General features: G+C 38.1%; 1 protein-coding gene across 1 annotated transcript; it reads right to left on the bottom strand.

The window, feature by feature from the left end:
* Positions 1-473: 473 nt before the first annotated feature.
* Positions 474-16,700, bottom strand: NRAS (NRAS proto-oncogene, GTPase). The gene is made up of 6 exons (XM_075196300.1): positions 16,476-16,700; positions 6,898-7,025; positions 6,369-6,547; positions 4,500-4,659; positions 3,414-3,537; positions 474-1,994 (listed from the first exon to the last, which is right to left on the bottom strand). The coding sequence occupies exons 1-5, from the start codon at positions 16,621-16,623 to the stop codon at positions 3,418-3,420; spliced, it is 735 nt and encodes a 244-aa protein (XP_075052401.1). The 5' UTR covers positions 16,624-16,700; the 3' UTR covers positions 474-1,994; positions 3,414-3,417.
* Positions 16,701-17,241: the final 541 nt, after the last annotated feature.

Here is a 17,241-nt window from a genome sequence, read left to right on the forward strand (position 1 = left end):
TTATTGTTATTGAATGTTATTGAGGTTAATAATAGCGTAGGAGTGAAAATAAACCAAAAAACTGGTTTTTAACACTTTTTATGTTTTTTTCAAAATAAATCCGAATCCAAAACCTTTAGTCAGGTGTTTTGCGAAACAAATCCGAACCCAAAACCTCGAGCAAATCCGAATCCAAAACACAAAACACGAGACACCAAAAGTGGCCGGTGCACATCCCTAACACAAACCCATTCTGGCGTCATGCTGCAGACAGTACTCTAGGTTCCATATAGTGGTTCTGGACATGCAGCAGGGTGGCACTAGATATGCATGAAGGTGGAGCTAGAAACGCCCCTTGGGCAGAGCAGGACACACTCCATTCACCAGCACTTCACACTCGAAGCACAATCTCCCTGAAATGATAAGTAGGCACGTATGCCTATAAATAAGTAACTTAATTTTATTCTATTAAGCTGGAAAAAGGAAGAAATGACTGGTATAATAGAATATATTTAATACAACCGCAGCTTATACAAAAGCACAGTTTGAGCTTAATCTATGTGCATTTATATCACAGTAATTTTCTTTGGAATTCTCAAAAACAAAAAAATATTGGCACGGATATCATTATACTTAATAGCATAATTTATGCCTTGTATCCTGACATTTTAGAGAGAACTTGAGGTCTTACATTAAAAACAAAAACAGTTAATACAGAACAATGTAATTTCTCTCATACATCACCTGAATAAATATACAATTCTATATAAATTTATTTACTCCAGAAGCATTTGTATATTCAATGGTTTTCTTATGCAGTCTTACAATGGTTAATAAGTCAAATGTAAGTCACAGTTAAGATAAACCAGCAAACGGGAGAGTAAGAAAAACCCAAAATATATATCAAAAGTTGAAGTATGATCCCAATTACAGAGCAGACTCAAGTACTCAGATTGAAATCCAAACTTTTTGAAAGACAGAATTAAATACTTCATTTTATTAGGCGTTACTTGTAGTTTATTTAACTATGGCTTCATTTAAGCCACTTACAATATTTAGAATTGTTATGTTAAGGTTGAAAACCCATTTCACATGTACAAATACATAAGCACAACACACTTTAAAGTTCATGTTGTAAAGTGGAATACTGTCTGAAACAAATAACACAATCAGTCTAACATAACTCAGTACTTGTAAATGAGGACTGCCTTATTTGTGTAACCCAATATTCTTTTGTGGACTTTTCCTCGCCAACGGTGGCGTTTTCTTGACGTGACAGTGTAAGGCAGACGGTGAAGAACTACAAAATTTATATCAAACTCCATACAGTCCCACACTTACAACAGTTTGCACTAACACAAATTATTATTTCTTTTGGTCCTCCTACCATAATGTGCATTTGAATTGACATTAAGCCATAACAGGTCAGAAAATCACAAGACCAGATCATCAGAAGAGTCAAAAGGCCATTTTGTCATGCTAAAATTATTAGACACTTGAAGAAAACATTGTTCCCAGGAGTTGTTTTTTTTTAATAGCACTTATTAATTTCAAAGTTTGTTTTGAAGGTCAAGGACCAATTGATTGAAAACAGCAGTGCATCAGGCATTTTTTTGTCTCCATATAATCTGAGAGATTATTTCACTGAATATAGTGGTCTACACCCAATGCTATTCACACAACACAGGAGGTGCTCATTAAACCATATAGATCCTTGAGATGAGGTGCATCACTGAAATACACAAAGCAAGTGTCTTCACGTCATACTCTTCTTTAACCACTTGAGAATAGTTCTGCCAAGGCCATTTCCTTTGCGATTCGAGTATAACAAACAACGGGTGTAATAACCATGTTAATCCATGTGGAAAGTGCCCAGTGATGAGATCATCCATAAATGAGGTAAATAGTTTGACAAGTGGAGTTTGCGTGGTAAGTCTTGTGCAGGTGGTCTGTATGTTTTAGTCTTCTGGGGCGTGGGGTGAAGAATCACCTCCGATGCTTTGCCCATTAAGACACTGTGAATTATACAAAAAAAAATGCATTATTGAACTTGCAGCCAACAACTGTGTGTTTGTTACTTGATTATACAAATATTTCTAATCCCTAAAATCATCAAGAACACGGTTACTTGGAGCAATGAATTACTACTATAGTGTAACAGTTGTATACTAAAATGCAGATCAGAGAAGTGATAGGTTTCAGAGTTCATTGCAAATGTATTGTACGTAGACCTGTCAACATAAACCTGCGGACACAATAAATTTAGTAGGCATCCTTTACAGCAGTAATGTAACAAGGAAACTACTGTACTCGCGCTGATCAAAGGAAGCTGCTGTTAGGCTTCTTATGTCGAAAAAAAAATCTGCATTCGTTAAAGAGTATCAAAGATACAAACAGGGGAGGAGGTCAGCTGGAGGCCTACCTAGCCTTGTGCCTGGAATGGCACCTCTTCTGCAGCAAGAACACCACAAACCGGAAATTAGTAACCAAATGGAGCCAAGAATTAGCTCAACATTATAGAGCCACAGGAAAAGAGATCTATATTGCTTACAGAGGACTTGTTTAAAAGTTCTCTATATAACGGAAACACCCTATTTATCCATCCCCACCACCATGGTTAACCATTTCAAGAATGAAAAAAAAAATTTATTTTTAAAGTCACTAATCTGATATCTGGCAATGCTATCATGGTAAAAAATTGGCAACAAACTTTAGGACAAATACATTGCATTTAATATTATATTCATGTCCCCTAAAGCAGTCTCTATTTTGGCCTATTGTTAAGCCACAGAGATATATTGTAGCATACACTAAATAAAAAAAAAACCTACAATAAAAGTTTATATATGCAAGTCATACATATTAGATACAATACTACCAATAGTTTATGGTCATTGAAACGACCATAAACCAAACATTTATAATGCACCATAGGCTTGTTATGATAATCTCAGAGGTTATTCATTTGAAATTGGCCATTGGACCATCAGAAAACTGAAAAGCAAATGGAATAAAACTGTATTACTACCTATGAATGATCTGCTCTTTCCCCTCCCCAGAGCCCCAGGAGCTGCTCCATGCTTAGTCTCATAGCTCCGTACAAAAAGGGGGCTGTGTGATCCTTTGGAGCGTAAGTGTGAGCAGGTCTCAAGCAGACCGATTGAAAATACAAAAGACAAAAACACACAAAATCATGAGCAAGTAGATTAAAAAAAAAAAAATCATACTATCCTCCATATCTCCATCCATAGACATTGTCTCATACATAATTTGATTTAACTAGAAATTTGATTAAATAGGGGAATATGTTGTATGTTAACACAACTGCACCCCATTGTGGGACACATTTTGTGTTTTGCCATGAGTCTTAAAGGTACATCAAAATACAGAGATAATCACTTGGTTTAACACGCTTGCATTATCCTAGCACTTACCGGACTACATGAGAGAACAAGGCAATCTAATGCAGCCCTGGTTGTTGTCTTCATTGCTGTCCAGTTTTTTCATCCTGTACTGATGGATTTCACGAACCAGCGTATAAAAAGCATCTTCAACACCCTAAGGAAACGATTTGTATGTAAGAACAGTGCTAAACAAGACTCAAGCACCAGTTTATTTTCACTGTATTAATTTAAAATAATGTTATGTTTTCGAAAAACATTTTAGAGATACAAGTTTTGGACCACTAATGTATTTACCTACTGCATACAGTTTAAATACACCAATCTGTACACAAAATTTCAATTACCTTGGAGATGGTTAACAAAGAACTCGTATCTATGATCTACACAAGTGAAATACACAAGTATACTGCTGCCAAGTGAACTATTGATCCCTTTGTCTCTGTCCTCCTCCACCAGCTCAGGGTGATGCAAGGAGACATCCTCCTTGGGCAGCATGGTGGCACAGTGGTTAGCATTGCTGCATCACAGCTCTGGGATGGATTCTGACCAGGGCCCTATCTGTGTGGAGTGTGGGTGTCCTCCGAATATTCCGGTTTTCTCTCACACTCAAAAAAATATACTAATAGATTAATTGGCCTCTGACAAAAAATTGACAAGTGTGAGTGCTTGTGTAGAAAAGAATTGACACTGTAAGCTCCAATGGAGCAGAGACTGATGTGAATGATTACATATTCTCTGTACAGCGATGCGCAATATGGTGGCGCTACATAAAAAGTCACATTAGTGACAATCTGCCTGATTGATTATTTATACATAATTGACGAAGTGTGGCAGGAATAGAACAAAACAAAGAATCTATTACAGCAATCTGTATCTGAAGTCAGACAACCACAATGGCTGTGCTCCATCCGATCAGTATCTAACCTCATGTAGCCAGCTTTAGTTAAAGCACTTTAAGCACAGTTATATGGGGTGCAGTAACAGTAACAACAATATTTGCATTTAAATAAACCAACCCCAACAAAAACCAATAAGATGTTTCTACAACCAAATAGTAAAAGTCTGCAAGATGACATATCTTGCACAAAATAGGCATCATTCATTTATATCTCATACCTGTCTTGTTTTCGCAGATGTCTCAATGAAAGGAATTCCATAACTCCTGGCAAGCTCCTGAGCTTGCTTGGTGTCAACAGTCCTTGTCGGCAGATCGCATTTGTTACCAACAAGTACCATAGGAACATCATCAGAGTCTTTTACTCTTTTAATCTGCTCCCTACAGGAGAAGGAATAGGGTCTTTAAAAACAGCAGCAATGGAATAAATACTATAGGCACAGCCAACAAATCCATAATAATCTAGAAGAACAAATGTGTTATGCTGAAATGTCCATTATAGCGTATGCAACGTGCCAGAATACACCAACCACTGTGAAAAGGTTAAGAACATATTCTGCCACACAGTTATTAGCTTTAAGAGCAAATTTATTATATTGTGTGTATGCAGAGGGGATCATTGCAAATAATCAAATTGGGTTTTATGGGCCTGATTCATAAAGGAAAGTCAGACAAAAAAAAAGGAGTAGCTTTGCACCTTGGCAAAACTATATTGCATAGGGGAGGAAGCAAAATTTAAAATGTGGGGACAGATTTATAGTTGGGGTAGGCATGTCTTAGACCAACTGTAAAGTTAGTGCAAAAATTAAACTATCAAGGACTTGTTTGCTACATGAGAAAACAGCCAGTATTTAACGGGGTTTGTTAAGGAGAAAAGTTACTCTTTTTTTTTTTTGCCTTGATTTCCTTAATGAATCACCCTACGCGTGTAAAGCAAGCAGGACAATGAATGACAGCAAGTGTCTGATGGGGTACTATGGTGTCATGCAATTTTGAGCCTAAATGCAATGTTAATAAATAATCTCTTTAATCAATAACTGGTGATTTATACAATAAAACATGAAAGCATTTTGTGAAAAGTGGGCTTTAAAAATTCTACCCAGTACCCATGACAGCAAAGACTGCTGCAAAGTGCCATGTCAAACAGGTACAATCTGTATAACTCATCTTTCAAAGTTACCATAATCTGCAGTATTTCTTTAGTCCTAAGTATATACAAAATAATGTATTTTCATAGAGATCATTTTGGCAGCTTGAGAGTGCAGAATTGAAGCCAGTCCTTGACATTTTAAAAAAATTAATGGATGGCTGCTAGATGGGTTTTTAACATAAGTTTTATGTTTTGTATATAACTACCATTTAAATACACCTCCAATAAAGGCAGCTTTGAAAACTAGCGAGTCCAAAGTCACTCGGAAAGAGTGAACCTTGGGCTTTTCACACATGACAATACAGGTATGAACTAGCACTTGTTTTCTGTGAAGCGTCTCAAAGCAGGTTTCTGAAAAATGCAACTCTATGAAAGAAGTATTTGAAACACCATGTGGTCTCTAAACATGTTCTTTCATGCAGTCACTTGTATAACATTCCACTGAAGATGTTCTGGCTGTGATGAGAAATATATACTGTTAAAACTTTTTAGGGGTTTGCACACTGGTGGTACGCCTTTCTGTCTATTGCTAAATTAAACCATACCAGACTACACAGATCCACTACAAAAGGTCACCAAAGTGAAATGCATCTTCTCTGTAAACTGGGGGGTATCCTCATTAACTATAATTAAATATAGGGGATTTTCTTTTCATATAAAGAACATTTTGTAACACTGAAATAGTTGGATTTTTTTCATTCCATCTACTGCCTCAAGCATTGTAGGGAAGGTAATTTAGATGATGCTTCCTTTGAGAGTACACAGCTGTAGTCAGGAAGCAAGCACTAAAAAAAATAAAATATTAGACTTATTCAACACCACACCCTACGTCCTACTGTAACTTAGCTGCATACTTAAGAAAAATGATTAAGCTAGGGGGATTCTGTGCCAAACAATGTGTTGAGCCAGCTTGTACATTCATTTAAGACGGCATCTTTACCTATACGAATTAATATCAGCAAATGATTTGCTATTGTTGATTGCAAATACGCAAAGGAAGCCTTCCCCGGTCCGCATATACTGGTCCCGCATGGCGCTGTACTCCTCTTGCCCTGCAGTATCCAAGATATCCAACAAGCAGGTCTCTCCGTCAATCACCACCTGCTTCCTATAGGAGTCCTAGTGAATAACACAAGTTATCATCTTCAAGAAAACCATCTTAAATATAATCAGTTTGCTTAATCCACGAAAAGTCATAAACGCCTGTGGCTCACACTCTTTATGTAAAGGGTTCAGCTTACGACATTATTTGTCAGTACCAAACAAGTGCATGCTGTGTGACGAGCGATGAGTTCCCACGTATTATAAGCAAATATATACAGCTGTGAGCGTGTCAAGTGAAGGATTCAAAACAGAATCAACAATTCCTAATTATATAGATATGAGTTTGACCAAGTACACACATCTTAATAAGAGAACAAAGTAACAATTGGTGAAATGCATGTGGTTAGTTTGAAGATGGTTTATACCTCTATTGTAGGATCATATTCATCTACAAAATGGTTTTGTATCAGTTGTATTGTTAAGGCACTTTTTCCAACACCTCCGGCTCCCACCACCACCAGTTTGTATTCCGTCATTTCTGTAGAGTGGTTCCCTGGAAAAGTAAACATTTATTAGAAGTGCACAGCAAGATGTTGTAGGGTTTGAAGGAGTTTTAATATTTTAGCTGTTGGGAAGTTGTGGATGATAACTAATGCATCATAACTAATGCATCATATGGTCAACATAGTAGGAAAAATAAATACAAAAAACAATTGCATAATAGGATCAAATATTTTAAGAGCCCAATGAAGCCAAAAAATATTTTAAAAATATAATTGAAAATAAATATACCTGAAAGTTGGGAGAGAACTGGTGCAGGATAAAGCAGTAACTAAATACCATGTTGTAGATATATGAGGGTATAAATCAGTGTGATGTTTAAATGAGTGAATGGAACAAAGTTCTGTAGGGATGCATTACTTGGTGTATATTGCTCCTTCATAAACCACTACTGGGTAAGCTCAGAGGGAAATGCACCTACTAGCACTTCAGACGGCCGAGTAACATGGAAGAAGAAATACAGAAAAGTGCAGAGTTAATTCAGTCATGAAAAAATTAAAGATTCTACACTACAATACAAATGTGTATCATTTTCTGAGGACATCTCACCTTTTGTCCCTATCACTATACAATTATGTTATTTGCATAGATTATAATAGAATGCTGTCCACGTCTGCAATGTGGTTGATAATCACACCTCAAAGTATAGTGTCTGACATCACACTCCAACCTGGCACCTCATAGTACCTGTGGCTGAGGCTGAAGGGTTTAAGCCCCAAGATTCATGACCACACAATCCAGAGTCATTTACTCCACGTTCTTTGCTGCATTTCTACTGTCAATAATTTTTCTAGGTTTACAACTACTACCATTAACCATTTAATGTACAACTGTAACATTATTTTTTAAACATTTGACCAAAGCATAGTACAGTTTTATGCTAAGACTACAGGATAAAGAAAATATTTGGATCTATTTTCAGGGGCACTCATCCTTACTGTCTCTCTTTGCACCACTTCTCCATCGCTCTTTCTTCCATGTACTCACTGGTTGCCTAAGCGCATTATGACACAGTATATCGCTGTGCGTTTCCTAATATGCTCTTTATGTGAGGAACAACAGTGATGTGTTGCCATGTCCAGGGAAACAGGAAAAGCAGCTTGTAGACCAGGGGCCAGGGTAGACACATCTCTCATGCTCCTAGCATTCAAATGCCTGAGAAAAAGTTCTTACATCACAATATGATTGGTCCTGTAGATATGATATTGCTATAAAACACTGCATATGTAAAGCATCTTGTTTAAATATCAACCTACTAAGACCACTGGAATCATGGTGGTGTATCTAACATGATCACTCTACCTTTTCTAGAAAGTCAAAGTAAGACACTAATTAATTAAGACTGGAATCTATGTTCCCAAATAATTGTTTTTAGTATTTAAGCTACTCCTCCAAGACACAAACGCAATCTGTGACACAAGTGTTCAAAGCCCCCCCCCCCCCCAAAGCAATATATAAATAGGAGACAAGAGGCACATAGTGAAGCACAATAAAAGATCCATTGGTAGCACACCAAATCGCACAGTCGCCATGCAGTATGACAAGGCTGGCATATCACATGACATGTAAATCTACATGAAAAATAATAATACGTTTCATAGTGTCAAACTTTTACATGCAACCTCAGTTGATCATGGATATTTGTAAATGCAAAGCCATGTTTCTGGCTCATTTATATTATCTGACATATTCCTTTTTCCCTGTTAAGCCAACCTATTTCTACCGTGTGGTGACTGAGGTATACTTTTCACGTGCATCACTCCCTTTTGTATCTTTTTTGTGTTATGTGGCTAGAGGAGATTCTGTTTATAGATTGTTTTGAGTTTCCCATTCAACTCTACTCAAGTGTCAAGAGGGAGCTATAAAAGAACACAGGTGCATATAACAAAATGGGTAAAAAAAACATGTTCTTCCATTGTAAATGAAAACAAGTAGCATTACTATAATAAACAGAGTGAAGAAATGTCCAAAATCTACAATGCAGATACAAAGTGTACTAAATAAGTGAAAAAAAATTATGTTTTAAAAACTTAAAAAATCATGAGCTTCACCTTACTACATAATATGCCAGAGCAAAATAGAAATCAATATCATGATAGTGACTGTTTACTCAGAGATTTTCCCAAAAAGGGAAAAAATGTGCCAGTGCTACATTTGCCGACATCACTTGTCCGTCTGTTTACAAAAAACAAGATTGTAGTCAAGGAGAAACTATGGCAACTTGTAAAATGAAACCACAGAAGTGATGAATAAGGTTTCAGGCTTCCCTTTCCGTTTTACACATAAATGAACTACTCAAGTCATACGTAAACAGGCATCCCTGGTACGGTCCAGGGGACAATCTCTTAATAATACGCTCTACTACCCTCCTCACATGACATACACACTATGCAGACTGGGAAAAGTACATGAACCAGAGGAAGGAAGAGGCAGAACATTGCTGGAGGCAACAGAATAAGGGACAACAAACAAGTTGGTTCATCTAGAACAGTGATGGGCAAACTTTTTCAGGAGCGGGCCAAATAAAAAAGATAAACTTTAGGCGGGCCAATATAATTTATTAAAAAACTCAAATATGGAAATATATAATACAAATGTTTTGAATGGGACGGAAGGGTGTTATATAGCAGTGTTACCTCTATAAGTGCAGCGATCGTACAGACACTGCACTTATTTCAGCAGGTTGTTGCAGATCCGTCTTTCTGGTGAGCCACTAACTGACAACACAGCAGCCAATCGAAATCCGCCTTAGTATATGGCCCAGCCCATCTCTTCTCACATGACTTTCAGCCATTGGGGGGTTTGAGTAATTGACATACGAAGTGTCCTTTTAGGAAGGAGGATGAAGTGTAATGGAGAAAATAGCGGGGAAGGCATAAAACTGAAGGTTCTGACACACAGGGTCGGCCCTAATAATTTTAATGGATATTTCAATGTAATTTTTTAAAATATTGGCGGGCCGGATAGAACCTCTAAGTGGGCCGGATCTGGCTCACGGGCCGTAGTTTGCCCATCACTGATCTAGAACATGCACAACTATAACATATAAGAAAGAAGTATAAGCAGTCAGCTGAATAATCAAATCTGTACTAAATGAAATCAATAATTTCCTCAAGCTGAAATTGATCAGTTGGAAGCAACAGATTTGTTTTTTTATACTGTTCTGTAACCGCATAATTCAGCTGGCAGTGACTGATTGAGAAGTGGTGAAACATTAGCCACAACTTGGTTAGCTACTTCAATGTGTAGGTTTATAAAATAAGAGCAATCAGCTTCTCTGCCTTTTGGCTAAGATCAAGTGAGTACCTGTCTGAGTAGGGATTCCTGCACCTGAAAGGGCCATGGGAAAGCTTGGTCTGGCCAGAGGGCCGGTAGCTCGAAAGCCTTGAGAAAGTGCCCCTGGAGTGGTGACCCAGGGGTGCCGAAAATCACCTGAGGCCTTGTCACCCTCACTTGACAAGATGGCACTGAGCACGATCTCACTTTCTGCTTCAACCTTTCCTTGCCCCGGCCTTTTGGCCAGGCAGGAATAATTTTTAACATCTCGGCCGAAAGGCTGGGGCCGTTATGCACAGCACTATTTATTTTCTACACCGCTTTGTCACTTTGGCTTATTTTTATGTTATTTTTTCACTTGGATTTGATGGGTGTGCGGCTTCTCTTGACGATCTAGGGGGAGGTGGTGTGGTCCCAGTGGCTCCCACCTCCCTGAACCCCTCTGAGGTCTCTCCTTCTGGGGGTAGGCAGAAGAACCGGTGCCAAGGGGTAAAACCCTTGGCAAAAGGGACCCCCCTAGCCTTGCGGCGAAGGGGGTCTGAAGACCCTTGCCCCTTAAGGGTCCTTATGGATCGGGGATCAAGGGACCCTTCCTCTTTAGAGGAGGGTCTGAATCCGCAACCCTTTGCACGTTTTTTATTTGGGTTTTTCTCACTTATTTTTTCGAGCACTGGGACACAAAAGCACGCTTAAGGCTTTCAATAAAAAAATAAAAATAAAAAAAAAATAGGGAATATCTAATGATTCATGGCACAAAACTAATTCAGATTATTGCAGCGGTCTCCACATTTGCCAGATCCTAAATCAAGACAGTATCTGTGGGATGAGACAGAATGATATACAGGAGATAGTGATCCAGCCACAGCCATTCTGAAACAACCATGGGACACATTGGGTGTTGACATGGACCAGCATTCCTGGACAGCACTGTTGACACCTTGGGGAACCTAATTCAGACTGCTCCGATAACTATTTTGGGAGCAATTTACTATTAGGTAGTTTATACCAGATAATCTAGCTAACAGCATATTGGTAATAACAAATCAGTCGTCATTTTAAACAATTGTTACACTCTATATCAAACAAACCTGACAATAAATCAAGGAGGAGCTGGGGGCAGGAGGTGAAGGCTCAGAGGACCACATGACAGCCCTAGGGCTACCTGTTGCCCATTGTTGATTTAAAGTACAGGGACCAAGGTTTACGATATTTAAACTGAGAGCACTACAATAATATATCTAGGATTCCATGTAATCTCATTAAACAAAGGAAGACAACTGGTAAAAGCTATGGTTTAATCTTAATGTTGGATATATGAGGTACTACAAAACTCCAATCTGTGAAACATTAATTTCTATGCTGACCTAAGCCTTTCATTTAAGTAAACAGAAAACTGTATATCCAAAGTATCTATTTCAAAGAAACGGGAAGAAAAGCTATGCATTCTATTCTTAATATAAAATGCAGAAATGGATTTATTTTGTTTTGTTTAAAAGTTGACAATATACAATTTCCCTCCATGTAAAGCACTGGTTTATTTCACAGACATTTGGAGTTTATAGAAGAATTTATCGTATGAGACATATAACACCATTTCCTTGGATAGCTTGAGTTCTATAGAAGACCAGAACAATGTTCAATCCATCATTCTATTGTACAGATGTCACAGTACTGAGACACACCCATGTGACATTTCCTCAAGTACTTTACCAATTTTGAATTAGTTGAATTAAAGTAAAAGCAACTTTGGTAGCAAATAACTTAAAAACTAAGGGGAAAAACAACTTTCATTGCATGCAAAGTTCATACACAGTCATTTTTACATTTATTTTATTCCACTATGGTAAAGAGATAAATAAAATGAAAGGCTACCACTTCAAGACAGTTCATCTTGGAAAATTTATATAGGGAGCAAATAAAAAGTTCCCAATTCTATATAGAAATGTTCCACAATGGCAATCCCTACTCCTAGCTTCACACCAACTCACTATATGTGGGCCAGCCAGCCAGGTGTCCCGCCTACATCAATACCACATTATGTTACTCTAACACCTCCCTGCTGAGAGACACCTCTTGCATTCAAGCACTGCATGATAATTAACACACAACTTTACATACACACATTGCTGCATTTTTCAGCCTGAAACCTGACACAGTCTGATATATCTCTTAGATAAACCAGAAACCAGTTTGTTTGATTGCATTAAAGCTTGCAGAATAAACAGACAAATGGGGGGAAGGGGTGGGCAGCAGAACATTGCTACAATGCTCCCAATGATTTTAGAAAAGGCGTTATTACCATGGTCATAATTTGTTTTAAAACAGCATGTTCTATATAGTATTGTAGAATAAAGAGGATTTTATTATTTATTAGAGCGCTAAAATATAGTCACCGAAGCAAGATTAAAGACTACAACAATCTGATAGATGTAGCAAGACACGGTCAGACTAACTGTAAATATACTATTTCAATACAACTCAATTTGTTACAGAAAATACAATTTATTTTTTTAATAATCTGTCACCATGTGCAGGTCTGCACATCAGCATGAACATTTACTATAGTGGACAAACTGGGCCACAAGAAAAAAACCTCAAACAGGTAAGGATACAAGGGTTTGTAAACAGAAAATAGAATCCTGTATTTAGGTTGGGTACACACTACAGTGTTATCAGCCGATTATTGGGTCAATCAGACGATAAACGACTGGTTAGCCCGATATCACATTAGTGTGTATGCTACAATGATGAACGATTATCGTTCCAAAGCACATTGCATCGTTTCATTTGATTTTTAAACCAGAATAAAAATCTCATTCATCGATGAAACAATGTTGTTCCAATTCTGCAGTGTGTATGTAACTACACTCACAACCGACAGCGTCATAGATCTCTATGGAATGTGCATAGTCACCATCTTTTTAGAAGATGGTTATGACAGCTGAAGAGCACAGATCTGAACGGTAAATCGTGTAAAATGTGTTTAGTGTGTACACATGAATCAGCATGTTGATCGAGAAACCCCCCCCCCCCCCCCACACACACCTGAGTCATTGGTAAAACTCTTCAAGATGTTGCATTGAAAGAAATTTTATGAAGCGTGTACCCAAAATTCATATCACTGGAGACCAGATCACCTAGTGTATTCAGTCATTGGTCATCAGGGAAAAAAATGGAATAACCAGATCTTTCCAAATTGGCCAGTCTATCTTCAGCAATCAAGAAGGATGAAAAGGTCTCTACAATTTCATTTATCATGAATACATATGCAAGTGTTTCGACAAAATGACAGGAGATATGTTTGCCACTTTAAAAAAACCTGGATCTCTGATCCCACAGCACACTATTGCACTCTGATCAACCATTTTAGATTCACAAATGTTCTTGATGGGGCTTTAAACTACTAGCAAGAACTCTAAAGAATCCTTTCTATCCAGATTAGAGTAACTCAAACTCCTTTGAATCATAATAAGCTTCTGAAACACACACATATATTCAGTGTTCTCTCCAAAAAAATTGCCAGCCGGGTGGCATTAAGCAGCAGCCGGGTAGGGGCACTTGTAATTCATTGCAATATTAAGGAAAAATGTTGGAGGTTATTGCCCACACCTGCCAGGACTGGTCAGACTGGTGGTCTGTGGTCGAACACACACTTCTGGCTGTAGTGCTGCTCACAACATATAGTGTGTTATAGTAGGAGAAACAATGGTTTATTATAGTTCTATTATAATAGGACTCTGATGGGCTCCAAGAGCTGGGTGGCAAGCAAAAACAGTCGGGTGGAGCACCCGGGAAATAGGTGCTGGGGAGAAGAGAGCGAGTGAGTGTGTATGTACGTACAATATATATATATATATATATATATATATATATATATATATATATATATATATATATATATATACACACACACACACACACACACAGAAACAGTGAATAGTATACACAACCTTATTGCAGTTGCAGGTATTGCAGTTGCAGGTATTTGTAACGTGAAGCCTGAAATCAAACTAAATGATGTCAGACTATTTTCCACTTTTCTGTGGCCTTGCAACCCCCAGGACTCAATATAATAACCCGATTGCATAAGTATGTACACCCTTTCATAATAGGACTCTGTTTAGCATTCAAAATCATGTTCAGGAAATTAGCATACACCTTATCATACACCTGCCAGCAATGAAAGTGACTGTGATTAACCCCAAATAAAATGAATCTGTTCTTATAAGATTTCCTTATCTAAGGGATCTCCTTGTTCAAAGGTATCATTTAGGAGAGGGGTATAAAATAATTTCAAAGATATTACCATGGTACACTGTAAAAAATATCATCAATAAGTGTAGAAAATGTGGCACAACAGGGACATTGCCAAAATCAAGACATCAAAGTCAACGCCGGGACAAGGATAAAACTAATCAGGGATGCTACCAAGAGGTCTACAACAACATTTAAAGAGTTGCAGGAATTTCTGACATGGTCTCTCCCCATGTGACAACAATCCTGCACTTATCTAAGCTATCGGGTAGGGTGGCATAATAGAAGACATTTCTCAAAAAAACAATATCCAAATTCATCTAAATTTTGTAAAAGACAAAAAACATTCTATCACCCCAAACCATGTTTTATAGTCTGATGAGACCAAGGATGAACTTTATTGGCCTTCATTCGAACAGATTTTTTTTATTATTACAGAGTACAAGTGTACACCAATGACTTTCCCCCAATGTAAAGTGAATGTAAGCGAATGGAGTTTAACAGTTTTACAACGAAGGCATTCCTACAGTCTATAGACCTCCACTAAGACCACTAGTTATTACGTAGTAAAAACAAGCAATAATTCTACTCTTTACACACTAATAACTTACTTAACTACTGGATACTGATCTGAGTTTATTTATAATATTATATCGCCGTCAACAAAAATATATGGTAGATATAATGCATTGACAAATGCAAGGATTCTGAGAAATATGGCGCTATGAGGTAATGGATGATGTTGGGGAACAAACTGGAAAAATTCTGACTGTTCAATTCTTGAATTCCTTCCAGCATCACTGAGGCCTGAAAGTGGGGCCAGAAGACGTCTGACAAACATGCCTTAAGCAGCCACCTTCTTTAACAATTTAGCAGCAGTTCCGATAATGATCCAATAGATTTTGATCAGATTATTACTGGGCATGGGGGTTGTTTTAGGATCACATATGCTGCAACATAAGGCTAATTGCCTGATATCGCTGTATGTGTGACCAGTATAAGTAACGACTGGGTGGTTGTTCCAAGGTGAATCAAGCAAGCCAAAAAGGTGCTTTTTATAATTGCTACTTCCTACTGGTTGGGCAACTACCATTCAGTAACCACAACCATAAGTACCAATTCTGACTTCTCCACAGCAGTTTGAACACTAGAGTAGGACCTTCCAAAAAATAAAAAATACACCTCAACAGTAACATTAACTTTCAGTGAAATCACTCTACTGCCTTAATTCTAAATTTACACCACTTATGTTCCAAAACACTAATACTTTCTAAACTACAATTTTGAAATTGACATAACTTGTAACATTCTTTATTATAGATCAAAATTCTTTTAAAAGCAATTATGAACAAAATATAGGTGTTCCTATAACACATAAAACACATTTGGGTGACAACCATTAAAGTGTATGGAATTTGAGGAAAAGTGTGTTATTTGAGACTGTTAGGATTATGAAGTTCTCAATGTTTTATTAATGGGTTTTTTCGTTCTTTAAATGTACAGTACAATGAGCCACCTAGTTTTCATTCCAGAAAGAAAGTGCTTATGAGGTTTTGTCTTCAAAACATAAAGAACTTGTAAATAAACGTGATGACACGAATGTCCATTGTGCAGCATAGAAATGAATGAAAAGTAGTGAAGTATGATGTAAGATGGTCGGCAGGCCATGTAGCAACCTGGATACTTTCAGAACACAGACTGACAAACTCAAACAATATGATAATATAGGACTACAAACACAGTTGATTTTAGCCCATTTGGTAAAGGGAATGACACAGCAACGTATGGGATGGTTGAAAGATGGGTGTATCTATAAGGCTGATGACTGGACATGCACTGGAAGTGCTCAGACACGTGTAATGGAGATAAGCTGAAGTGGTCATAGCCGCTGTGAGGCTCTGATTGCACTTACCCTCCACACTGCGTAGCCGCGGCCCCCCTCCAGGTCCATGCACCGGTCCGTCCGCCTTGTGCTCCCCAACTTCTCCCGCTCCTCTCCAGGAGCTTCCAGTCTGTCCGGGCGCACCCTGCACCCCTCCTCCCAGCAGCGGCTTCCGCATCCACCGCTCCAGCACTCGCGAGATCTTCCGCCCTCGGCACTGCGCTCCAGGCCTCGTCCTGGCCCGCCAATCAGGTCAGAGAAGTCTGCTGCTCCTGATACAGCACATGCACACACAGAGATAACCCTATACCAGTGTTGGCTAACCTATGACACTCCAGGTGTTGTGAAACTACAAGTCCCAGCATACCCTTCCAGCAATAAGCTGCTATATATTGGCAAAGCATGCTGGGACTTGTAGTTTCACAAATATCTGGTCTGTCACAGGTTAGCCAACACTGCCCTATACAGCAAGTAAATAACGTAGTGCTAGTGCGTGCTTAGACAATCTCGGTTCATATGCGGTTGTACTAAAGTATGGAAAAGTAATTAGAGAGGTATAAGATTAGACAGAAAAGAGAGACAATTGGGAAGGAAAGCAGCAGGAGTATTAGGACATGTAAATACCCATGGCAATGTTCCTTCAGGGCCTGATTTAGCATAATCCACTACTCTGCGGATTCAAAATAGCTGTAAATTTACGTAAACTTGCAAACATGCCAAAAAATATATTTTAAATTCAGGTTTTATTGGTAACTATTTATGGAGACATTTGATACTTTTCATACCTGCATGTGTG

This window comes from Mixophyes fleayi, chromosome 2, assembly GCF_038048845.1.
Source record: "Mixophyes fleayi isolate aMixFle1 chromosome 2, aMixFle1.hap1, whole genome shotgun sequence".
Lineage (NCBI taxonomy): Eukaryota > Metazoa > Chordata > Amphibia > Anura > Limnodynastidae > Mixophyes > Mixophyes fleayi.